The sequence below is a fragment of the Hemiscyllium ocellatum genome, chromosome 26 (assembly GCF_020745735.1).
Source record: "Hemiscyllium ocellatum isolate sHemOce1 chromosome 26, sHemOce1.pat.X.cur, whole genome shotgun sequence".
NCBI classification, from domain to species: Eukaryota; Metazoa; Chordata; class Chondrichthyes; order Orectolobiformes; family Hemiscylliidae; genus Hemiscyllium; species Hemiscyllium ocellatum.
This window is the reverse complement of record NC_083426.1, coordinates 26,905,091-26,932,439: the sequence shown is the minus strand read 5'-3', so window position 1 is coordinate 26,932,439 and position 27,349 is coordinate 26,905,091. Positions and strand designations below refer to the sequence as shown.

At 39.1% G+C, this 27,349-nt stretch overlaps 1 protein-coding gene across 2 annotated transcripts in view; it reads right to left on the bottom strand.

Moving 5' to 3' along the window:
• LOC132828188 (TBC1 domain family member 22B-like) overlaps nt 1–27,349 on the bottom strand; it is a 309,362-nt gene that overhangs the window by 194,224 nt on the left and 87,789 nt on the right. Inside the window, exon 5 of one of the 2 annotated variants that reach the window (XM_060845124.1) lies at nt 20,974–21,044. In XM_060845124.1, coding sequence (XP_060701107.1) covers nt 20,974–21,044 — 71 coding nt within the window. The remainder of the gene's footprint in view (nt 1–20,973; nt 21,045–27,349) is intronic. The other variant, XM_060845126.1, reaches the window with a different exon arrangement.

The window sequence follows — 27,349 nt, the reverse complement described above, 5'->3', positions numbered from 1 at the left end:
ACGACACAGATCACTGGCAATGTATAAAGTATAACAATCAATCGAACTTGCCAATTAATTCAATATTGTAATTCAGGACTAATACAAATGATGTAAAATATATTGACTAAATGTAACCATATTCTTTAATTGAGAGATGGAAACTGAACAAGTGGCTGATACATTTCACTGTTAACTAAGAAAAACAAATAGACTTTAACGTCACAAAATGATTCAAATCTGCTCAGGGTTGTGTACAGAAAATTATATCAGGATTGTCCTATATGTGCACACTAACCAACATTTAGTCTGCATTAAAATAACTTAAATTCCACAGCTATTAAGTTACACACTTGCCTCCAAAATATGTGACAGAATTCAAAATGAATCTGATATACTTTGTACAATTCTTCTTGTGGATCACTAACATAACTTTAGTTAGTTAATTAAACTACCTAACATATCTCGGACGAAACTGGCCTGTGCCAACCGCACAAAGCATGGCTGCAGCAAATTAGCACATCCACAATTTTCTTATCCACTGCCTTCAAAGAAAAACTAAAAGCAATTTAAAGCATTCTGAACTGCTGTAGGTCTGATTTACACTACTGGCACCCCAATTTAACCCTCATTAATTCTACAGATTTTACAAAGTACCTAACCCAGAAATACAAATGTATATTTTCATGTCTGTGAGTACAAACATACTAATTTATAACTTTAAAGATAATTGATTTATCATGTCTGCTTTTCCATTCGCAAAAATGGAACTCAAAACTAAATAAAATGTCATTTACAGCACAAATTTTATCTCCAATTAGCCACGTGACGAAACAGATTAAGATTAGAATGATCATGTTAATTTGTCCATTCCAGTAATGCTATTGTATAGAAATATCAACAAAATGCAAATGACTGCTTCTATGGCCACCATAACCTTCTTCATTAAATATTCTGAGTAAGTGTTATATTTACATGTGAACCTATCTGAAAAGGTCAAGAAGTCATCACTCTCCATAACTATGTACACTGGCTGAAATGCCTACACCTTCCTGATGAAGGGTTTTTGCCCGAAACGTCGATTTCGCTGCACTTTGGATGCGGTCTGAACTGCTGTGCTCTTCCAGCACCACTGATCCAGAATACACCTTGATTCCACAGCAGCAGAGTATTTTCTCTTTCCAGAGAATGGAGAGTTTTTCTTTAAACAATAGTCTAAAGAGATTTTTGTTATGCTAGCATCACTGATTATAGATCTACATGAGCACTTAAGTGCTAAAACAGAAAATCTGAAGATCCAGTAACATCTTGGCGATCATGAGCTGCCATTTCCGATTAAAATTGAGTGAACAGACCTTTTTTTAAAACCAATAAAGGAATTTGGCTGACAGTATTGTGTTAAGTCAGTGTTGAAGGCACACAAAAAGTATCAGATCTGTCGAGCCCTGCGGGACCAATAAAAATAACAAAGCTCGATAGAACTGAAGTCCAACTCATTACTAGGATTTCAACACAGCACAGCTATATCAGGTATACTTGTATTCCCTACTCAGATTGGTAGAATTGAGATATCTACATAATAATTATGGAATATAATTGTGTTTGTATGAATGTAAACACAATAAACTTGTAGTTGTAATGACTATATTGAATAGATAAGATGCATTTTTAAAATGCACTTTGTATGGCAGACCAGGATATAATTACAAAGATTGTGAAACAATCTTAAAAGAGAATAGCCTGTCTATGTTTCTCGTACACATCACTCAGATTCATAAGCAACATCTGTAACCTCCCCACAATCCATGTATCCACAGTAACACTATGTTCAGGGAGAGAATCCTCCCTTCTCACCATCCACATCAAAAATCGAAGGCAAATCTGTGTTGGAGAGGGGCAAGGAAGTTTTCCAGCAGAATAGTATTCACATATTTGTTCTTTTTCTCTACAAAAATTTTACCTTACAACTTCCAAGCACCAGCTCTCAGTGGTTCTCTCTTCACTTTTAAAGTGTTTAAAAAACCTTGTTTCTTTAATATCTCATAGTGCTCAGATTTTCAATACATCTGTTTTCTTTGGAGATAAACTGGTAATTTGTCGTTTTCTCCGCGTTCTCATTATGCTGCTCAATCCATCTTTCAGTTCTGATGAAGAGTGGACACCCAAACTGACAAGATGCTGATTTACTTGTGTGCTTCCACCTGTTTGAGTTATAGATTTTAATATCTGCAGAATTTTGTCATTTACATTAAAATTTTTTTTGCTGCAAACTTTACACCATGCTCATGATCTCTCACCATTGAAGATATAGATATAAATTACTGCAAGTCCTTTACAATGATTCTACTAACTCAGGCGATTGACTGTGTGGAGTTTGCACGTTCTCCCCATGTCTGCGTGGGTTTCCTCCGGGTGCTCCGGTTTCCTCCCACAGTCCAAAGATGTGTGGGTCAGGTGAATTGGCCATGCTAAATTGCCCGTAGTGTTAGGTGAAGGGGTAAATGTAAGGGTATGGGTGGGTTGCGCTTCGGCGGGAGGGTGTGGACTTGTTGGGTCGAAGGGCCTGTTTCCACACTGTAAGTAATCTAATCTAACTCTATAAATAAAACAGCCGCTAATTCCGGCTGGATAGTATTCATGATTTGATTTCGTCACTCTTAGTATTGTGGGATCATGTTCAAATAACAACCAAAATCAGTGAATAGCGAAAATAGAATCTTTTTTCAGCAATCACAGCACAAGTGCAAGACTGCAGTAGAATTCCTAAATACAGTTCTTTCAAGAGCCCCTTTATACACAGTTCCTACATATAATAACATTCCACTACTATGGTGTTACATTTTTATCGATAGCATATTAAGGTTTGAAAGGCTTCTGTTGTGGGGGCAGGAGATGGGTTAAAACATGCTAAATGCTGGCTGCTACTTCTGATGGGGTTAAGAACGTCTGTTCACTCTGTTTGCATAATTAGGAGGAGGTTAAAAATCACACAACACCAGGTTATAGTCCAACAGGTTTATTTGAAAGCACTAGCTTTCGGAGCACTGCTTCTTTATCAGGTGGCTGTGGAAAATAAGATCATAAGACACAGAATTTATCACAAAAGATTAAAGTGTCATACAATAAATTTTGTTATAAATGCTGTGTCTTATGATCTTATGCTCCACAACCACCTGATGAAGGAGCAGTGCTCTGAAAGCTAGTGCTTCCAAATAAACCTGTTGGACTATAACCTGGTGTTGCTGAAAATGTGTTGCTGGGTAAAGCACAGCAGGTTAGGCAGCATCCAAGGAACAGGAAATTCGACGTTTCGGGCCAGAGCCCTTCATCAAGAATGAGGAGGGTGTGCCAGGCAGGCTAAGATAAAAGGTAGGGAGGGGGGACTTGGGGGAGGTGCGATGGAGATGTGATAGGTGGAAGGAGGTCAAGGTGAGGGTGATAGGCCGGAGTGGGGTGGGGGTGGAGAGGTCAGGAAGAAGATTGCAGGTTAGGAGGGCGGTGCTCCCTCAACTCAGCACCGCCCTCCTAACCTGCAATCTTCTTCCTGACCTCTCCACCCCCACCCCACTCCGGCCTATCACCCTCACCTTGACCTCCTTCCACCTATCACATCTCCATCGCCCCTCCCCCAAGTCCCTCCTCCCTACCTTTTATCTTAGCCTGCCTGGCACACCCTCCTCATTGCTGATGAAGGGCTCTGGCCCGAAACGTCGAATTTCCTGTTCCTTGGATGCTGCCTAACCTGCTGTGCTTTAACCAGCAACACATTTTCAGCTCTGATCTCCAGCATCTGCAGACCTCACTTTTTACTATAACCTGGTGTTGAGTGATTTTTGACTTTATCCACCCCAGTCCAACAGCGGCTCCTCCACATCATAATTAGGTGTTTGTTCTTTTGTCTTTTAAGTTAATAAATGTTAGTAAAAATACTAGGCCTAGATGCTCAAAATAAATTAGAAATTGTACCTATATTTAATTTAAAAAAAGGATATCAAACTGACTAGTGCAGCTGGGTTGTGAAATTTATTTACTATTTGCCAGTTTGAGTTTCATTCATTCATGCAATTTCATGGAAACGCTGTTTTGTCAATGAGTTTCTGAAAGGGATAATGGCCCAGTTGAAAGATATTTAACAGGTACTCAGTAATTTGGGAACTATTCAACTCCAGGAGAAGGTTGGTAAGAGCTGCTTAATATTGTAATATTTTGTGGAGACTTGATGGGATAGTATTGTTTTGTATGCTAAGGTAAACACTGCTTGTAGCAAAAGCTGATAAAGTGTGAAAATGCAGTAATGGGTTTGAAAGGGCTGTTTTGATATGAGTCATAGAGTCAGAGATGTACAGCACAGAAACAGATCCTTTGATCCAACTCACCCATGCCGACGAGATATCCTAAACTAATCCAGTCCCATTTGCCAGCACTTGGCCCATATCCCTCCAAACCCTTCCTATTCATATACCCATCCAGATGCCTTTTAAATGCTGCAATTGTACCAGCCTCCACCACTTCCTCTGGCAGCACATTCCATACATGCATCACTTTCTGTGTGAATATGTTGCCCCTTAGGCCCCCTCTCAGCCTAAACCTATGCCTTTGAGTTCTGGACTCCCCACCCCAGGGAGTCCATTTATCCTATCCATGCCCCCCATGATTTTATAAACCTCTATAAGGTCACCCCTCAGCCACCGACGCTCCAGGGAAAACAGATCCAGTCTATTCAGCCTCTCCATATAGCTCAAATCCTCCAACCCTGCAATATCTTTGTAAATCTTTTCTGAATCCTTTCAAGTTTCATAACGTCCTTCTGACCGGAAGGAGCCCAGAATTGCACACAATATTCCAAAAGTGGCCTAACCAATGTCCTGTACAACCGCAACGCGATCTCCCAACTCCTATACATAATAGTCTGACCAATAAAGGAAGGCATACCAAACATCATCTTCAGTATCCTATCTACTTGCAATTCCACTTTCAAGGAACTATGAACCTGCACTCCAAGGTCTCTTTGTTCCGCAAAATTCCCCAGGTGCTCACCATTAAATGCACAAGTCTTGCGAAGATTTGCTTTTCCAAAATGCAGCACCTCGCATTTATCTAAATGAAACTCCATCCGCCACTCCTCAGGCCATTGGCCCATCTGATCAAGATCCCATTGTACTCTGAGGTAACCTTCTTCGCTGTCCACTACACCTCCAATTTTTAGTGTCATCTGCAAACTTACCAAATCTACCTCCTATGTTCACATTCAAATCATTTAAATAAATGAAGAAAAGTAGTGGACTCCATACCAATCTTCTGGCACTCCACTGGTCACAGGCCTCCAGTTTGAAAAGCAACCTCCCACCACCACCCTCTGTCTTCTACCTTCAAGCCAGTTCTGTATACAAATGGCTAATTCTCCCTGTATTCCATGAGATCTAAGCTTGCTAAGCAGTTTCCCATGGGAATCATATCAAATGCCTTACTGAAATCGACATAGATCACGTCCACCGATCTGCCCTCATCAATCCTCTTTGTTACTTCAAAAAATTTAATCAAGTTTGTGAAACATGATTTCCCACACACAACGCTATGTTTACTATTCTGAATCAGTCCTCGCCTTTCAAAACACATGTAAATTCTGTCCCTCAGGATTCCCTTCAACAACTCGCACACCACCGACATCAGGCTCACCAGTCTATAGCTCCCTGGCTTTTTCTTAATACCTTTCTTAAATAGTAGTACATTAGCCAACCTCCAGTCTTCTGGCACCTCACCTGTGACCACTGATGATACAAATATCTCAGCAAGGGGCCCAACAATCATTTCACTAGCTTCCCACAGAGGCATAGTGTACATCTGATCAGACCCTGGAGACTTATCCACCTTTATGCATTTTAAGACATCGAGCACCTCCTCCTCTGTACTATGGACATTTTTCAAGATGTCGCCATCTATTTCTCCACATTCTATAATCTTCGAATTTTTTTTATAGCCTTCACCTTCAAGTTACCACTCAAACTTATTTACATACCAAGCGCAAAATCTGAGATAAACCAGTGCCATATGGAAACTCCTTAAAGCATTTTTTTAAAAAAATGCATTATACAGAATGCTTTAAGTCATAACTTAGTAAAAAGTTTGATTTATGCAGCTGAACATGGATTTATCACAAATAGATGAAAATTGTCAAATCATATATGAATCTACAAGCTATGAATAACCCAATTCTAAATTACTCTAACTACTTTTAAAAACTAAATGATATTAAATTACTTTCTAATTTACTAAGCATGGAACTGATTATTACATCCTAAGTTATAACAGAATTTTCCAAAATACAGCTATTAAGGCTCTTGCATGCAAAAGATACTTAAATGTTTGCGGGTGAGATCTTCTAGTACAAAACTTTTTAAAAATACCATAAAAGCTTGTGGAAACACAAATTGCACTGAATATAATTTCCACCCAAAATGCCTTGCTCTTTTGCACAATTATGCCAATATTGAAAGAGTATTGCAGTTAAACAGATGATCCAAACCCTTAGGTCTTCACCTGATTATTTCAAACTCAATGTGGATATTACTACTGATGCATGTCAGTAGCTGAAGATTACAGTTTAACTAACTATGGCAAAAAATATCAAAATTAATAACATCTAAATATAACATTATAAAATGCGAATTAGCTACAAAAATCATTATATGTACATTTCATTGAATGAAAACACTGCCAATCCAATACTGTAAATGAATTAGAATACAGATTTATTAATTAGGCCAGCTGCTTAGAAAAGTCTGTATTCCTGTCACATTACTAGCACTTAATATCTGTAAAGCAACAGAAACAAAACAGAGTGCCATTAATTGAGAGAAAAAACAAATGTGCAATGTAAATGTATACAAAGACTAATCTGTCACTGCACAAACAAGGTCAGCTCCATTTACTGCACTACAAGTTAAGAATTTACACAAAACACCCAAATTACTCAAAAAATGTTCATTACTGGACAATAAAAATTAGGGGAACAAAGAGATATCAGAAATTTAAAACTGGGTCTTGCACACCACCAAACCCAAGTGTCAATCCATGAGATAGCCAATTGCAGTGGTGTCAAACAGGGAACCTGTAATGCAGTCAGCACATTAATGAAGTTAATTACACTACCATTAAAGCTTGATACAAACCAAGCCACTTTTCATGAATCAAAATTGCTTGGATTACGAGAGCTTATTGTTGCCAGCCTAGATCTCTTAAGAACGCTACTTAAATTTGACAAGCTTGGTTTTTATTCTGGCACTTTTTTGGTTTCACACATTTGGTAATCTCTGTTCTCCAACTCCTCTCATTGATGAAGAATAGGTAACCAAACACATTGTATTAAGGTCATTCATCACTGCATGTGGCCATCACATTTCTTCACTTTCTCCATGACAGATGACTAAACAATTTCAATCAGTTATTTTATCCTTTGTTTCCACAACTTCTCCTGATCCTCCGATGCACATGCCCATGATTTTGCACACTCATTACTCCATATATCCATCTCAGTATGCAAATCCTTTTAGCATTTGTCATCGTTACTCTCTCATTGATGTTGCCAAGTTCCTGCACTCTTTTTATATATTCATTCATGGGATTTAGTGTTACTGGCTGGCCAGCCATAATTGTCCATCCTTAGTTACCCTTGAGAAGGTTCTTGAACCACAGCAGTCCACCTGCTGTGGATTGATCCACAACCCCATTCAGGAAGGAATTCCAGGATTCCTAACGGCAGTGAAGGAACGGCAACATATTTTCAAGTCAGGATGATGTGTGGCTTGGGCGGAAACTTGATGGTGATAGTGTTCCCATGGAAATCCTGCCCTTGTCCTTCTGGAAGGAAGTGATCATGGGTTTGGAAGGTGTTATTTGAGTATCTTTGGTGAATTTCTGCAGTGTGGCTTGCAGATAGTCCACATTGCTACTACTAAACATTAGTAGCAGAGGGAGTGGATGTTTGTAGAGGTCCTACGACTGTCTTGAAGTTTCTTCCTTTCAGTTTCAGCAATACTCTTCTATCACATGATGTTTCATTACATTTCCTTCAATTATTCTGATCAGAGCTAATCCACTGCTTAATTTCCATTTCTACACTCTATCTTCTTTTCACCACTGACCTCAGGTACTTGACCCACACCCAAATTTTAAACAAGGTAGTCAAATAATTCCATGCATCTTGCTCCTTTTTTTCTTAGATGTATCAAAATTCTGTCTGTTAGACAAGTTGGCCTTAGTTTGATGGGCAAAATAATTTCAATACAGAAATTTCAGTCAGTCACTTTCTGTCCTGAGCTCATCTGAAAAACAGACCATTAAGTTATTTATTTACTAACCTAAATTTAAAAACTAACAATTGATCCAACTGTCAATATTTAGCTGTAAACTGGACACATCTAGCCTAGAAAACATACCAACTTGCTAAAATCACAAGCATACATAGAATTTGACAAGCAATTAAAACTTTTTATTGGTTCACAAAGTTCAAACTAAAAATTACACGATCCACTCAAGTGTATTCTAACACCTCAGCAAGGAGGATGCTAAAAATACAATTGGCAAGGACATGACTGATGGTCACATTTTCCTCACATCAACAAAGATCTAACTATTTAGCCTTAACAATATAGCTAGATAATTCATCAGGGGTCAACCCTGACAACAAACAATCTGTGCAACTAAAGATTAACTGGGCAGCCAGCCTGTCATGATATTGATTTAGCACAGCATAGCCATCCTATAATATTTGACTGATAGATCATTTGTGTATCTTCACATTATCACTCATGCCTGCTAATAAAAATAACAGATTTTACAAGGTTAGGATGTATTATTCATCCATCTGGCTGTCACCAATTTGAACACTGAATAAGAACTGGCATTCACATGAAATTATAATTTACGAAAGCAAGATTTGAAGCTGAGGTTATTGTACACTCAGAAAAGTATTGAAAACAATGCATTTCCTAAATTAGAGTACCATACACAGAGGCAGAGAGTTTAGTGTGAATTCACATGAGAAATAACTATTTCAAAAGCAGTAAATGCAAATTTGCACCAAGGGAATAAAACTGGCTAACCAAACTACTTTCCAAAATGCTTATTTTCATAGGATACTAAAAGTATAGATCATAAATACAAAATATACATTAACAGGCATTTAATCTCTATCCTACTTGCATAGAGATTGAAATTACCACTCCATTAGAAAACTACAACCTGTACTTATGAAATGCCTGTCATGATGCAAAGCAATCTAAAGTACTTCACAATCACTGTAACCAAACAAAACTTAACATCAAACCATAGAAAGTGAGGTAAATGACTAAAGTTGCCAGGTTTGGAGGAAATTCCTAAGAGAGCAGATAGTGAATTGAAAAAGCAGGGAAGACACTTGAAGATTTTGATTTATCAATGCTAGGACAACAGAATTTGGTGGAATACAGATATCTTTAAGGATTTTAGGATGCAAGGTTATGAAGTGCAATGATAAAAAGTTTGAATTTAAGGCAATGGCAATGTGAAAGCTAATGTACATTAGCAAGTTTATGTGTGGTGAGCGATTGGAAACTGGCACAATTTAGGGTACAGAATACAGGCAACAAATATTTGTAGGAGTTGAAATTTTCAGAGGATGAGACATGGCAAGAAAAAACACAATTTTAATCTGAAAATAATTATCCTTAGTCTCTTTAACTATTCCTAAAAAGTAAATTGATCAGGGTCAAGTGCACAAAAAAAGACCATTCCGCCAATCGAGTCCGTGCCAGTCAAAAAACAAGCACCTAATTATCCGAAACCCATTTTCCAACCTTTTATATCTTGGTATCATAAATGCAGATCTAAATACTTCTTGGGCACCACGACTGATTATTGACCAAAACTAAGCAGCATTCTGACACTGTAAATCAGCAAGAACATAGTACTGCAGATATGGGAGATTAGAGCCAAGAGTGTGGTGCTGGAAAAGCACAGCCGGTCAGGCAGCATCCGAGAAGCAGGAAAATCGACATTTCAGGTACAAGCCCTTCATCAGGAACATAGTAATGTCAATAATAAGTAAATACATTCCATCCAAGGTCAGGAAAAGAAATAAGTAAACTAGAAATGAATCTTAGCTGTGTGAAAAAAGGGCCACACAAACAATACCAAATTGGTCCAAACCTTCAGCCAGCAACAAGTATTGTGAATTGCTGCACTTGCACCTACCTTTAAATTGTGCATCCAAACCCTACATTTCCGGGCTCAACCTTCAAACTTGGTGAAATCAGAAATGCACAGCTTATCTTCAATCCAACTAATCCTCACAGTACAGGACGATAATGCCCACTTTGTATAGCTGTAATTGCCATATTCTGTTAAATTCATTTACTAACACACTGAACAGCTATGCAACATTTAATAGTTTTCCAGTATGTTAATGAATGAATGTAAATTAGCTAAATGGTTATGAGGATTGAGGGGGCTCTGTGGAGTGGATGAGGTAAGTGGGTAAGAGGACAGTATGGCTGGGTAGGCAGGGTGGATGAGTGAGGAGTCGAGTTGGGGGCTAGTCAGATCAGCTTGGGAGTGGAAGGAGTAATAGGGTATTGGAGTGGAATGTTAGTGAAACTGAGTAGGAGGTCAGTTTGACAGTGAGCGAGGAGTTGAAGCAGCTTTAAGTCTCTAAATTTTCTTTACTAAATGTAAAGGTAAGTTAGAACCCTCCAAAGTCTCCAAGTCTAATTTAGAGTTGTGGAATATCTCAACAAGTGTTCCAGATACTTCAGCTTTCAAGGCAATAATTGTATAGTAAATGCATCAGAATTTCTGAAAGATCCAAACAAAGATATGTTTTTAATATTTTTTAAATTTAACAAAAAAAATGTTAGAATCCCGAAGGGCTGCATCCTTGGGATACATAGATGAAAGAAGCAATAATGTATCAATTTAAACTAAGAGGTACCAATAAATGCACTTAGAACAAAATGACTGACAATTACCTTAGTGATATACAAAATCCAAGGTGGAACCAGCACTATTATACATAAATTTACCTATCTTTTGCAAAGGTTCGTGGAGAATTATTCAGTGTAAATTAACCTTGCAATTCCATAAGACCATAAGACATAGGAGTGGAAGTAAGGCCATTTGGCCCATCGAGTCCACTCCGCCATTCAAACATGGCTGATGGGCATTTCAACTCCACTTACCAGCGTTCTCCCCATAGCCCTTAATTCCTCGAGACAACAAGAATCTATCAATCTCTGCCTTGAAGACATTTAGCGCCCTGACTCCACTGCACCCTGTGGCAATGAATTCCACAGGCCCACCACTCTCTGGCTGAAGAAATGTCTCCGCATTTCTGTTCTGAATTGACCCCCTCTAATTTTAAGTCTGTGTCCATGGGTCCTAGTCTCCTCGCCTAATGGAAACAATTTCCTAGCATCCACCCTTTCCAATTCCAATTCCTCCCTTCCACCTCCTCACAAAAAATGTTCTTGTGTGAAAACAGATTTTTATCTGCTGACACTGCACATTTCAGCAAGACTTTTCTTTAAAACTTGGAGGCAATGACACAGGACACAACAGGGTGATTACCTAAAACATACAAAATTCTGTTATCAATACACTGTGATTAGGGAGTCCTCAGTGGAATACACTGTATGCAAGAAATAGGTTCTTGCAAAATAATATACTGTTTCAGCAATTGTTACTGCCACATTCTTTTGCTTCAAAGCACACATTTTCAGCATCTGAGATAAAATGCGCTTTGGTCCTTTTAACTGTCTCTACACAGCTTAAGCAGAGTACAATTGCAGACAGCTCCAGTTTTAGAGTTTAATTTAACAATTTCAAATGCACAAGAAATGACTTCACAAAAACTTGCACATTTGCTAAGGAACTGAAATCAATTGTCAAATGCTTACATGAAAACAGAACTGATTCACCAATTGATCAAAAGAGCCATTAAAAAACAAATTGAATATTTCAACCTTGGCGCAGGAACTCTCTCAATGTGTTTAATGACATCGACTCATACGCAAGTTGACCCTGTCAAGATAATCATGCTGTAGTTGTTGGAACTCATTCTGGCAGAAAGTTCAACAGAACTATTTTGTTTCAAGCACACTGTACATCTTATTCTCTTGTGATGCTGCTTCATCTGTGTGTTAAACTGATCTTCCAGACTGGAGAAGATTTTGAAACATGTTAACTCACTGTTCTCATCAAAGCATTGACTACTTTGCTAGCCTTTGCTTGTCACTGCTAGAACTCTTACTGATTATAATTCTAAAGGCTGGTTTTTTGACCGATGACACAATACTTACTTATGTAATCTGATGCAGGTCCCTACATTAGCAGGCTTGAAGTTTACTTTGCAGCAGAGGCAAAGCTGAAATGGACCTGAAGCAAAACTGCTAATACATTTAGAAAAATCTTTCTTTGGATGATCAAATATGATCAAATGTCCTATAGTCATTTTCAGCAATATAGTTGAATTAATACTGGCTGAGACACTTTTTTTTTAGAATTTGTGCACTGGATGAAGGCATTGCTGGATAGTTCAGCATTTATTGTGCATCCCTAATTGCCCAGAGGGCAGTTAAGAGTCAACCACACTGGTGTGGGTCTGGAGTCACATGTGGACCAGACTAAGTAAGGATGACAGCTTCCCCCTCTAAAGGACATTAGAGTCAAGAGTACTGTAGAGTTGCTTTTTATTTGTCATTTCTATTATATGTAACTGATAGAGTAAAAACTGGACAGCATTTTTCCAGGACTGAGGGTGCTACATGGACAGCACAAACTACACACTCATATTTTGCATAAAGTGCATAAGTGCAAAACATGCAAGTTACAATGCAATAAAAGAATGATAAATAATACATTTTTCTAGCAGTAATTCAAAGTCATGCAAAGAATTTCAGATGGGAAAGTCTCTAATTATACTGTGTTAGGGAGCCTGATGGCTTGGGGGAAGAAAATGTTGCACAGTCTAGTCTTGAGACAGCAAATGCTCTGGTATCTTCTGTCACATAGCAGAACAGTTTGAGTGAGGGGTGGGTGGGCTCTTAATGTTATGGAAGCAGCGTGTGGAGTAAATGTCTGTAATGGAGGGAACAAAGACTCCAATGATCTTCTCAGCTGTCCTCACCATCTGTTGTAAGGTCTTATGATCCTAGATGGTGTAATTCCTGAACTAGGCAGTGATGCATAACTCAAGGTACTCTTAATGAATCCTCTGTAGAGTGCGATGAGGATGGGGGTGCGATGGGAGGTGGGCTTTCCTCAGCTTGCACAAAAAATAGGAGGTGCTGCTGAACTTGCTTGGCTATGGAACTGGTGTTGAAGGTCCAGGTGAGATTCTTTGCTAGGTGCATGCCAAGAAATTTGGTGCTCTTCACGATCTTCTAGGAGAAAGTGAGGTCTGCAGATGCTGGAGATCAGAGCTGAAAATGTGTTGCTGGAAAAGCGCAGCAGGTCAGGCAGCATCCAAGGAGCAGGAGAGTCGACATTTTCTGCTCTTCACGATCTCCATGGGGGAGCTGTCGATGTCCAGCAGAGAGTGGTCACTGCGTGCCCTCCTGAAGTGAACAACTTTCTCTTTCATCTTGTCCATGTTCAGAGACAGTTGTTGGCTCTGTACCAGTCCGTTAGCTGCTGCATCTCGTCTCTGTATGCTGACGAGACCCACTCTAGTTATATCATCAGTGAACTGATGCAATTTGACCAGTGCATCGCTGCACAGTAGTGTATCAGCAGGGTGAATAGCAGTGGACTAAGCAAATAGCCCTGAGGGGCTCCCCATGCTCAGTGTGGTGGTGTTGGAAATGCTGTTCCCAATCCGGACTGACTGAAGTCTCCCTCAGGAAGCCCAGGATTCAGTTACAAAAGGAGATATTTAGGCTCAGCAGAAACCAAATAGTTTTATCCACCAACTGACAATAGATTCATGGTCATTTTTAGATGCTTCATTATAGATTTCTATTGAATTCAAATTGCACCAGCTGCTATGGTGGCAATCGAACCTTGGTTCATTACCTGGATGCCTAGATTAACTGCACAGCCATAATGCTACTGGGCATTCACCTCCCTCTAATATTATGCCAGGTTAAGATGAAATGATTAAATGTCAAGTATTCTTTATTGTTTTAAAACTATTTTTAAACAAATCTCTGCAGTTAACTATCATTCATCATTTTGTGCATCCTCTTCAAGAATACCTCTACCGGAGTTAATTGCTAATCAAATCGGCACTTTCATCTTATACTTTATGTTGCATAATTATTAATTTCTACCTTGAATTGATATTCTTGCACATTGTCTTGATCTGTACAAGACAAAAAGTTTTGACAAAATATTGTGACCCTTGTTTCACACAACTAGTCACAGATTTGAATCATGCCATGAAACCACAAGACCATAAGACATAGGAGTGGAAGTAAGGCCATTTGGCCCATCGAGTCCACTCCGCCATTCAAACATGGCTGATGGGCATTTCAACTCCACTTACCCGCATTCTCCCCGTAGATTCTTGATGTCTCGAGGAATTAAGGGCTATCAATCTCTGCCTTGAAGACATTTAGCGTCCCGGCCTCCACTGCACTCTGCGACAATGAATTCCACAGGCCACCACTCTCTGGCTGAAGAAATGTCTCCGCATTTCTGTTCTGAATTGACCCCCTCTACTTTTAAGGCTGTATCCACGGGTCCTAGTCTCCTTGCCTAACAGAAACAATTTCCTAGCGTCCACCCTTTCCAAACCATGTATTATCTTGTACGTCTCTATTAAGTCTCCCCTTAATCTTCTGAACTCCAATGAATACAATCCCAGGATCCTCAGCCGTTCCTCGTATGTTAGATTAACCATTCCAGGGATCATCCATGTGAATCTCTGCTGGACATGTTCCAGTGCCAGTATGTCCTTCCTGAGGTGTGGGGACCAAAACTGGACACAGTACTCCAAATGGGGCCTAACCAGCGCTTTATCAAGTCTCATTAGCACAACGGTGCTTTTATATTCCAACCCTCTTGAGATAAATGAAAACATTGCATTCGCTTTCTTAATCACGGACTCAACCTGCATGTTTATCTTTAGAGAATCCTCGACGAGCACTCCCAGATCCCTTTGTACTTTGGCTTTACGAATTTTCTCACCATTTAGAAAGTAGTCTATGCTTTTATTCTTTTTGCCAAAGTGCAAGACCTCGCATTTGCTCACGTTGAAAACCAACATTACAGACTGCTCATAACTATCATGGTATTCGAACAGATGAAAAACTCAACAGACAATCAGCCTATTTTTCAATGTATAATTTCAGTTCCATCACACTGTAAATTTTTGCTATAAATTCTGTGCCTTAGATTTGTGCCCTCCAAAAGCACATGACGAAGGAGTGGTGCTCCAAAAGCTGTTGGACTATAACCTGGTGTTGTGTGATTTTTAACTTTGTACACCCCAGTCCAACACCAGCAAATCCAAATCTTAACAGCATTGGTTTTGTTGAGGTGAATGCATCAAGATGTGTACATTGCATACCACACTCACATACCTAGCACCTTGAGGGAATCATACTGCACACCTCAGTCATTCAGACCATTCAATGTGTTCCACAATCCATCTAATGTTGGCTGATCCACAGCTGAAGCCCATTTACCCTGCCTTCTTCTCAAATTGCTGCAGCCTATGTGATGAGTGTTCCTAATACTATAACAAAATAAATCTCACAATTTTGATCAAGCAATGACAAAGTGTCAGCCATGAACTGGTGTTAGGGAGGATTTACAACAGGATATAAAGTTAAGCAGCATAAATGTCATCTGTTTATAGTGAGACTACTATTCATGTTCAGAAATGATAATTGGGTAATTCCCTCAATTATTCCAAGATACAGCTTTTTCTAGCAACTGAGATTAATTTTATATATATACTTTGCAAGCTACCAAACATACACTGAACATGGCAGAACTAGTTTTAACTAATTCTGTAACTAGTTTTACAATAATTCCTCACACATCATCCTAATTCTCTCTCTTTAATTGAAATGCCTGATAGTGAATGATGTATTCCCATGGGAAAAAATTTTAACACCAGTGTTAGGTTCTTTTGGACATTTCTCTTCTGGGAAAAACAAGCATACAATCAGGGAATAGTGACATTCAGTTCTTGGGACAAATCCCACAGGGGCAGCTGATGCAATTTAAATTCAATAATATAAACAGCTGAAATTGAAAGCTATTTGCAATAATGATGGCCATTCAGCATATTAAATACAAATTTGGTTCACGAGATGTCCTACTGGGAACCAAGTCTGCTGTTCTTACCTGGTCAGGCTTTCAAGTTACTCAGACCCACATTAATGTGCTTGACTCAACTCTGTCTGAAATGGCCGAGTAAGCCACTCAGCTGAAGGGCAATTAAGGAAATGCTGGCGTGTCAGCAATGGTCAGATTCAAGGAAATTATTAAATAAGTTGAAATACTGTACAATGCTTGTATTTGTAACTGACAAACGTATAATAAATCATTCAGTTTAAAAATACAGTAATAATCAAAGTTAATATCAAGTGTTTTCTAGATACAAGAGGAGCCAAGGGATATGAGAAGAGGAATATGACTTTGAGCTGAATGAATAGGCCATGATCATACTGAGTCAAATGTTCTTCTCTAACTCCTACTTTTTATGTTTCCATGTTACTATTAAGTTTTTGTAATTCAAAATAACTTAAATATTTGGGAGGGACTTCCACCAGGAACATTTGTTCTTTCACATGACAGGAGATGTATAATTTAACAAGTAAGGTAATGGCAGCAAATATGCTTATTCATGCAGTTTACTGGGATGTAAAGATCCGAGAACTTGTTTTCTTGCTTAAACAGGGAAAACATAAACGACTTGTCTAGACCAGATCTCTCAAAACATTGTCTCAAAAAGGATACTACTTCCTGAAATAAAATAGCATTCTTCTAGACTTTAGTTAAAATGACAATGTTCCCTTCACAGAATAAATTTTGTCTTAAATATTCTCTTCTATGAAATAAAGGAGTGTGTTTTTTGCCTTCTGTTCTCCGACCCAGAGGCCCACAGCATTCCCATCATTTGTGGAGCACTCCGAACTTAAGTCGTCATCAATGCCTGTGCAGGAACAATGTAATAATGTCATGACTTTAAGAGGTATATGCTACCTGTTAGTTCTTCAACATTAACAATGTTGCTTTAATCAAAGAGTAATTTCTATATCAGGAAAAGCTGTTCAGCTTTGTTTGCTACTGGGGTTGGTAGTATTTTTAAACAGACTCTGTACATGGACATTTTTATTTTTCTCATTGCTTGCCTAAAAACACAAACAGTAATAACAGATCTACTTTAGGATGGTGAAGAATTGATAGTATTGCAATGCCACCAAAGACAACTGAACAATTTGTTCCAATAAATACTGCAGGTGGAGCATAACACAAGGGATATCACCTTCAATATGCATACAATGTTAGCCACAGAAACCGTGGTTAAGGTGGAAAATATTTATCAGATGCTCATCAAGCAGACTGCTCGAAGGGCCAAATGGCCTGCTTCCACACTGTAGAACTTTACGATTCTATGAAACTCTGAAGCTCAATCACTGGCATCCTGAAATTTCTAATCCAAACACAAATAAATATGAAGCATTAAGTTCATTCATTGATCTCCCAATATTAACTATCAATCTAGCTTAAATCTGCAATTCTCATCTCATTTTGTTTGAAGTTAAGCGTATCAAAGTAAAACTGAATGTGAACAATTTTGTCAACTTATACTCTTTTGGAGCCCCATTTCATCTAATTTTCTCATCACTTTGTTGCTAAAAGTTCAAAATAATAGGTTAAGTCAACAAAAAAATTTAAAACAGCCTTAAAACATTTGATAAATAATTTACTAATTTTATTTCCTTTTGATTTTTATCGATTTTTGCTGTTGAAGGCATTGACTCATGCTGACTCAAGGTTATATGTCAGATTTTAAAACGTGGCCTGATAGATGATTATAATGACCACGAATGTTTTTACCTGCAAGATATTATTTAACGGCATGGAGCTGTATCCACAATGACCTCTAGTGTCCAAGTGTAAAAGTAGTTTCTTAAGCAGTATTTTAGAAAAATCACTGTTTCAACGGTAGAAAAATGTATTATCAATTAAGCTTCTCAAGAAACAAGTAGTAATTTCAGTTTTCAATTGAATATATGCAAACCTACGAAGAGTGATAGATACCAAAAAGGACAAAATATTGAACAGCAATTGGTGAAGATGATAGCATGCAAAGAAAAATACCACAGCACAATTAGTAAAAATAGACAAGGATAAAACAAAACATTTTCTTCAACCATCCAGAAAAAAAATCTATGGTACCCTTGTAAATCTTTTCTGCATCTTCTCAAGTTTAACAACTTCTTTCCTTGAAAAGGACGCAACTAGAATTGTATGTAGTGTTCCAAAAATGGCCGTACCAATGTTCTATACAGCTGCAACATGACATCCCAACTCCTTTATTTAATGTTATGACCAATGATAGCAAGTGTGCCATATGCCCTTTTCACCACCTATCTGCCTGCAACTCCACTTTTAAAGGTGCAATCCACCTCCATCCCTAGGTCTCTTTGTTCAGCAACACTGATCAGGGCCCCACTGTTAACTGCACATCCTTTTTACTCCACAGACAGCTAAAATGATTTCAGCCAGAATAAACTCTCAGTCTAAGACAGCAATTGATAGGTGCAGGTTTTCTTTAAAGCATGAAAGTTGTACAGTCCAGCTTTTGAAGCTTTTGTTTAGGATTCTTGCAGATCTTTAAGCAATTGCATAAGATTATGTTATGTTTCTTTTTCAATTCATTCATGTGGTTATCAGTGGCAACAACTGCACGTATTACTATTTCTAGTTGTCCTCAAGAAGGTAGCTCATTTTCAAATCTGAATGATGTGCAAGTGTGGGAAATGTGCAGAAGCTAGTGCCCCAGTACCCTTCAAATTACAGATTTGATTGTTGCTGCAATAGTACATATTGATGGTACATGTAAGACCTCAGGTGGTGGGACAGGCCATTTAGCCCATCAAGTCTGCTCGGTCATACAGAAAGATCAGAGCTGGTCCACCCCTGCCACCCCACGAACAGCAAAACATCCTCCCAAGGTCCCCCTCAACTCTCAGAATCATACAATACAGAAGACGCCCTTTAGCCTAACAAGTCTGCATCGGCAAAAAAAACCCTTACTTTAAATATACACTAGTCCTACTTTCCAGTACTTGGTAGATAGCCTTGAATATTATATCCTTTCAAATGCTCATGCAAGTAATTTTTTTAATTTATGAGGTTTCCGACCTCAACTACCCTCCAAGAAGTGCATTCCAAAGTTCCCTCACCCTCTAAGTGAAAGAAAATCTTTAAATCTCCTGCCTTTCACGTTAAAATTATGCACCCTTGTCACTGATCCTTCAAGGGTACAGCTGCTTCCTATTGGCATTGTCCATGACCCCCATAATCTTACACACCTCAAGAAGAAATTTCTATTCACAGTTGCTGCCAGTCCTCCTGAGCTTTTCCAGCAACTTCTGGTTTTGTTTCTGATTTACAGCATCCACAGTTTTTTTGATTTTTACACCTTTATCAGATCCCTTCTCAGCATTGTCTTCTCCAAAAAAACACCCTCAGATGATGAAAACCTCCCTTTGTACCTAAATGTTCCATTTCAGTCAACGTCCTAGTGAATTTCCTCTGCATTCTCTCCAGTGCAATCATATCCTTCCTACGGTACAGCCACCAAAATGGCACACAATGCTCCAGCTGTGATCTAACCAGGAACCCCCTATGGCTTCATATTTCAATAAATTCACTTTTCATTCTTCCAAATCCAATAGGTATAGGCCCTAACTATTTTACTACTTTTCATAAGAAAAACTTTCATCCCAGGAACAACTTAACTGACCCTCTTTTTTTAAAACTGTTTCTAATGCTTTTAAATTAAAACCATCAAAACTTTAAACAGTACTCCAGATGTGGTCTAATCAAGGTCTTAGACATCCATTGTCAAACTTCACTCATATTATATTCTGCTTTCTTTATAATAAACAACAGCATTTCATTTATCTTCCTAAACACTTGCTGCACCTGCCTACTAACCATTTGTGATGTACCAGGGCACTCAGAACTCTTTGCGCCACTAAGTTCTGCAATCTCTCTCCATTTAGACAGTAGACTGATTTGCTATTCTTACTGCCAAAGTAGACAAGTTTACAAGAGTTCCTGTAGCCCAGCTTCCAATTTATTTTGCCAATTTAATTAGTCTACATATCTGTGCACACACTTCGTCTCCACTCAACAGTTTGCTTTCCCACCTATCATGGTGTCATTGGCAAATGTAGCTGCACTCAGCCCCTTCATCCAAGTCAGACCACAGCAAGGATATACCAATTGGAGGGAGGGGTGGGAAGGGAATGAGGTGATCAACTACAGTGCTTTGTGCTGGTAGCGAGAGACTCTCCCTTTGCAGTTAACCATTGACATGCATCATGGAAATGTTACTTGCCATTTAACAGCCTCAGAATGAATGTAGTCCAGGTGTTGCTGTGTGGAGGCATTAACTGCTCCATTATTGAAGAAAACACAAATGCAATTAAATGCAATCATCACTGAACATCCACAATTATAAAAGTAGGATGGAGTGAAAGTCATTGATGTCTTCCTAAAGCCAGCAGGACACGCCCATTTTTGCAGTTAAAAATCACTAAAAAGGAACTCCTTTTCACCAAATGTGAAATCCGACTAATCTCCGATCTATAATTATGTGAAGATGAATTAGAATTTAGTATATATGATCCCAAAACAAAAGACTGTTATTATTAATATAGCTTGCCCAAAAACACCTACAACAATTAAATAAGAAAGAGGTTAAAAGTTTCAAATGCCCATCTTTGTCTTTTTTAGCTGAGTGCAACTATAATGCAACAACCACCTTACCGACAACAGTCGCCACGTGACAGAACGAACTTCTCTTGGAACACCTGACCAACTATATTTTCTTAGTTCTTCTGTAAAAAAAGACAAGATAAAAGAAAAATTAAACAACCGTAGCTGCCTTTTGAGCCAATACTAAACTTGTGAAATACCACAAAGCAACACAGGAATTAACTCCTTTTTAAAAAATCCTGATATTACTCTTAACTATTCACTTTTCACATCAGCTTTCAGTTTTCTGTTCCACTTCTATTCCAATTGGGAAAAACAGACCGATTGCAGATATGAACACCAATAATCAACATTTCAATAATAATTAATCTTTTGATGGACTAAAGCAGCTTTTATTTTCCCTCCACTCCAAGGTTTTCCTGTCTTGCTCATGATAAGTTAAGCAACACATAGTATAATGGCAAACTTAACTGAACTCCACCTCTTCAGCTAAATCAGACCACAGCAAGGGTAAACCAATTGGCGGGAGGGGTGGGGAGGGAATGAGGTGCTGATCAACTACAGTGCTTTGTGCTGGTAGCGAGAGACTCTCACTTTGCAGCTAATCATTGGCATGGAGTTTTTTTACCATGTAATAGTTAGCATTATTCACTCCTATACAAAATTTGACTCTCCCTTGCAGGCTACAATATTCAAATGTCAATATCTAAATAATCACAATCTGAGGATAGAGATTTAATTATTATTTGTTCAGGGAGATTTCTGGATAGGCAGATCGCTACAAATATTTACACTATAAGGAAAGAAAAGAATGAAGTCGTGTTATTACATATTAAACTGGTTAAGAAATGTTCAGAGATTTTCATGTTTTCGCAATTCTACAGAGTTTCTACAAATTGCTAGTTAGTACAATTTTGACCTATTCTGGTAAAAAACAAATGAAGGCAGATATTTGAACAACATTACCACAAGCAGCTTTAACGTCACTCTCGATCTATCTTTTAAAAACGCTACCATCAATTTTAAATCAAGGTCTTGTTCAAGCATTAGCCAGCTGACCACAGCAGATAGCAAATGAAACAATAATTTGTTCCTCCAACATGCTCTGGTGGTTGAGTAAGCATAGCAATATTAACGACAGGAGGGTAGAAATCTACATGTGAAAGCAAGAACCCTTACACCAAAGTTGAACACAACATACTACTTAAAATATGTTGATTTTTTTTCCCTATTGATCTTGCTGATGGAAAAACAGCTAATTTTAGGCACATTTAGAAAGTTTCAAAATCTTAATCAAGCAGCGTACATGAAATTAGAAAATTATATGTTGTTGTTTCATCACTTACACCTCTCCATAAATTAAGTTAAAAATCACACAACACCAGGTTATAGGCCAACAAGTTTAATTGGAAGCACACTAGCTTTCGGAACGCTACTCCTTCATTTGGTGATATGAAAGCTAGTGCTTCCAATTAAACCTGTTGGACTATAACCTGGTGTTGTGTGATTTTTAACTGGTGAAATTCTCCTCGCTTCTCTGAATGGCTATATCCAACAACACTTGAAGCTTGACATGATCTTGGGCAAAGCAGCCCATCTGATTGGCATCACATCCACAAGCATTCTTTTCTTTCACCGCCAATGTTCAGTAGCATTAGTGTTTACTAATGCAGTGTATACTAATGCAGAAATCTAAAGATCCTTGGATAGCACCTTTCAAACCTACGACCACTTCCATCTGGAAGTACAGGGCAGCAGATATATGGGAATACTACCACCAACCAGTTCCCATCCAAACCACTCAAATATAATGCCATTTCTTCTGTCAGTGGGTCAAAATTCTGGTGTTCAGTCCCTAAGGGCATTGCAGATCAACCTACAGCACGTGGACTGCAGCTGTTCAATGCAGCAACTCACTATCACCTTCTCAAAGGTAACTAGGGACGGGCAATAAATGCTGGCCAAGCCGGTGATACCCTTGTGCCACAAGTGAATTTTTAAAAATTCTTGGATGTCATCATCTTGCCAATGCTTTCTTTATGATTATATTACCCAACACATGCACAGTTCAAACCATCATGGTAACAGTGCAGTCCTACCTGCCAAGTCACAACCTGGACCTCTCCTACTCCTGTAGCACTTGCTCATTCTTTGAAAGCCTCAGTTTGTCCCACACCTCACCATACTTTTCAAATTATAGTTATCTATGTCCCAAGCCAATCCCAAGTTTGTTCTCAGAAGATTCCCCACTTTGTCTCAATGATTTCAAGCTCTAACCTATGTCTTCTGAATTCCCAGTCTCTGGCCTCCTCAAGCTCTCCCAACATAGAAACTTTGCAATCCAAATCACAACATTGTCAACTGACTGCCCCTATCCCTGTGGTTGCAATTGTTGAGAAAGCTATTTCTGATAATCACACATCATACAAACACACTTTATGGTTTATTATAGAGTCATAGAGGTGTACAGCATGGAAACAGACCCTTCGGTCCAACCCGTTTCCTAAAATCACTTAGAATTACACTAATGAATTCTCAATCATCTAATCATTGACTTTTCATTTACAACAACATCTGGCTCTGGCAAAAGCTGGACTCTCACTATCATTTCCACCAGTACACAACATTCATTTCCCACAATCTCCACCTCCCAGAGACTTAAGTGTGCAAGTTTTGAGTAATTGCATCCAGTGAATAGAGAGCTGAGCTAATAAACAACTACATCTACAAGGACATTAATCCTCACATTTCTCCATCAACACCACACATTACTCCAGGAACAATCATGAGTGCAGACATGGCCCCAACTTGTTTTTATCACGACCAGCCAACTCCTCAAACCAATGCCTCCTGCCCTCTATACCTTGCCCATAAAAGTAAAGAACAAATAGATCTTTTTTCTGTTTTTCCGCCTTTCTCTCCTTGACAAGTCCTACTTAAAACATACATTTTTGAAAAAGCTTTGGGTTTTGCTCCTTTAACTAAATATCCATTTTCTGATAATGTCTCTATTACAAATTTTTGGATGATCTTCTACCTTATAATTGCTGAAGTGTTCACTAAATTGAGCTTTTACAGCCGACTGAGAGAGGTCAGGGTCCACATGTAGGTTCAATTCAGAAATAAATTAGGAGCAGGAGTACACAATTCAGCCCTTTTAGCCTGTGCCATCTTTCAACAGTATAATAGTAGACACACTACCTCAGTGCCACATTCCCAATTTGCCCTTCATATCCCTTGATGCCTTTTAAATGTAAAAGAATTCTTGATTATATTGGATGACTTGGCCTTCTGTGGTAGAGAATTTCATAGGTTCACTATCCTATGGGTGAAAAAAATGTTCTCTCACCTCAGTCCTAAATGGAATGGCGGGATTACCTTACACTGAAAGACTGGAGCAACTGGGCTTGTATACCCTTGAGTTTAGAAGACTGAGAGGGGATCTGATTGAGACATATAAGATTATTAAAGGATTGGACACTCTGGCAACAGGAAACATGTTTCTGCTGATGGGTGAGTGCCGAACCAGAAGACACAGCTTAAAAATACGGGGTAGACCATTTAGGACAGAGATGAGGAGAAACTTCTTCACTCAGAGAGTGGTGACTGCATGGAATGCTCTTCCCCAGAGGGCAGTGGAGGCCCAGTCTCTGGATTCATTTAAGAAAGAGTTGGCTAGAGCTCTCAAGGATAGTGGAATCAAGGGTTTAAGGCAGGAACAGGATATTGATTAAGGATGATCAGCCATGATCATATTGAATGGTGGTGCAGGCTCAAAGGGCAGAATGACCTACTCCTGCAGCTATTGTCTCAACGGTCTACCCCAGATCCTGAGATTGTGTCCTTGGTTCTAAATTCTTCAATCAGGGATAATGTCCTCCCTGTACCTGGTCTGTACAACTTTGTTAGAATTTTATACATTTCAAGCTGATCTCTCATCCTTATACTTTAGTGAAACTGGCCCAGTAAAACCATTCTTTTCTTAAAGGACAGTCCTGCCATCCTCAGTGTCAGCCTAGTTGAACAGCCAGTACACTCTATGGAAAGTACATCCTTTCTTAGATGGAAGACCACAGCTGCAAGCAATACCCCAGCCCTGTATAACTGCAGTTAGACATCCCTACTTTTAAACTCAACTCCTGCTACAATGACGATTCACATTTGTCTTCTGCATTACATATACTCATATGTCTTTGTACATCCACACTTCCCAATATCAGCTGAATACAGAGGAACTTCAATTATCCGAATATCGGATTATCTGAAGGAGATCTCAAGATCCCGATAGAAACATAATGTCAAAGAGCTGTTTCAACCCTGATCGTGTCTTTTGTTTACAGGTATAATGATTAAAAATGAACTTGGCTCACTGAAACGCTACCGAGAATAGTCCAGACATTGTTCCAAATGACTGACCTCCTGCCTTCTCTCTCTCTCTCCCCCCAGCACTTTCCCTGGAGTTCTACATTGGGATGACCCTAAACCTCGCTTCCCCAGGTAATCTCTCCAACATTGCCCTATACAGGGCAGAGGTGGAACCTGTCAAAATGTTGTGCGCACGCAAGTATTTGGAGACTTACCCCACAAAGGCAGCAGCAGTGTTACTGTTGGTGTATAGTCCTGCTGCCCGGGGTGGGGTGGGGGGGGGGGGGGGGAAAGCGGTCAGGGCCAGGGATGCGGATTGGGCTCAGATGGTGTGTGGGGATGGACGGAAGTGCGGAGTTGAGGCAGACAGGGGTCAGTGTGGGAAAGGATGGGGTTGGTGGCGGGCAGGTAGTGGTATTGGATGGCACTGGGGGCGGGCGGGGTGGAAGTGGAAGGTCTTGGAGTGAGCGGGGGGGGTTGGGGGGGCAGTATTGGGCAGGGAGATAGTGGGTTGGGAGCAGACAGGGAGCGGAGACTCGCGTGCAGTGTGCTTTTGCCTCGTCTCCTGAAAGGGGAGCAGATTTCACAGAAAACTCCAAGCCCCAGAAGAAATCAATTAACCGAATAATCAATTATCCGAACGAAATAGTGCCTGCCCATCTCGTTCGGATAATTGAGGTTCCTCTGTAATGGTTATCCCATCTGCATTTAACACTAAAACGTATAACTTCACATTTACCGAAGTTGCACTGTATGTGCCACCATCTTGCCCCACTCACCCAACTTGACTCTATCATCTTGAAGCCTCCTTGCTTATCTGGGGCCCAAGCACTACCTAACATTCAGGCAAAGAACTATTTATTCCCCCACCTGACTTTGTAAATGTAAATCAATTCTCAATCCATACCAACGTATTATCCCCTACCCCACTTTAATTTTGTCCATTAATCTCTCATCAGGGACCTTTTCAAGAAAAAAAGATTCCATATCAATACAATGGCAGTTTACCTTTAATAGTGCCCAACAGGTCATCAGAGCAAGAAACTAGTCTTAGACTGGTTTGGTAGTCTAAGTAGAGAGGGCTGGAAAAACACCTGAGCTTTTCTTTCAGTTCAGTGAGGAAAACAGTCAGTAAATTAGCTTGCCTCTGGGAGAGACGGACAGAATTCACATCTGGTACTTTGTACAGCAAGTTACCCAAAGAAAACGCTTCCAACCTCAACAGTTGAGTAACAAATCTTAAAATGAAGATAAAGTGAAATTTCACTGGGCTGAAAGACTATAAAGGATTCCTTTGGAGAGAAGGAAAGAGATTTAAAATCTTCAATCTTTATGTTATTTATAATAAAAATCTTTCAAAATAGTCACTCCTTTTTTTTGTCCTTTTGTTAAAAGTACACGAGTAGCCTCTTGTAAATATATTCAGTGACTGTTAACCATGGTAACTAAATTGTGAAAGTAGACTTTATCATCTATTAATCCACATTTCATTCTGGGATCTAGATTTTACCTATGTTACCATTAGCTGGGATCATAATACTGGCTAAAACACCCTAATGGGCATGAACAATATTCATAGTGCACGGTATGAGGTCTCGTAAACACGTCAGAATGGTGTGTGGCTAAATTCGTGGCCCGAATAAATCAATGGCCAAGAAGAATCTCATGACATTGTCCCTGAAGTTTCGGATTAAATCATAACTTTAGCAAGGCAGGCTAATGTTGAAGAAGTGTAGAAGGAGGACATGGTGAAAGTGCTTGCATCACATGTAGAGGGAAAGCTAACAAGGAATTAATGCAGATCAAGAGGTAGAGAGCTTAAGAGAAAGATCACAGTGAAACATCAGCACTCAAGTAAAATATGACTGACAAGAGCTTTCCGATCTAATGGAAATCTTCATGGAGAATGACCTAAACAGAAAGAGCACTGCCAAACTGAACAAAGGGATCAATGAAGCATGAAGTACATGACAGACAAGGACATGGAGCAAGAAAAGCAAAACAAAACTGTCCAACAGCCCTTACAGAACATTTATGAAGCCCCTGGTGAATCAGGCCTCGC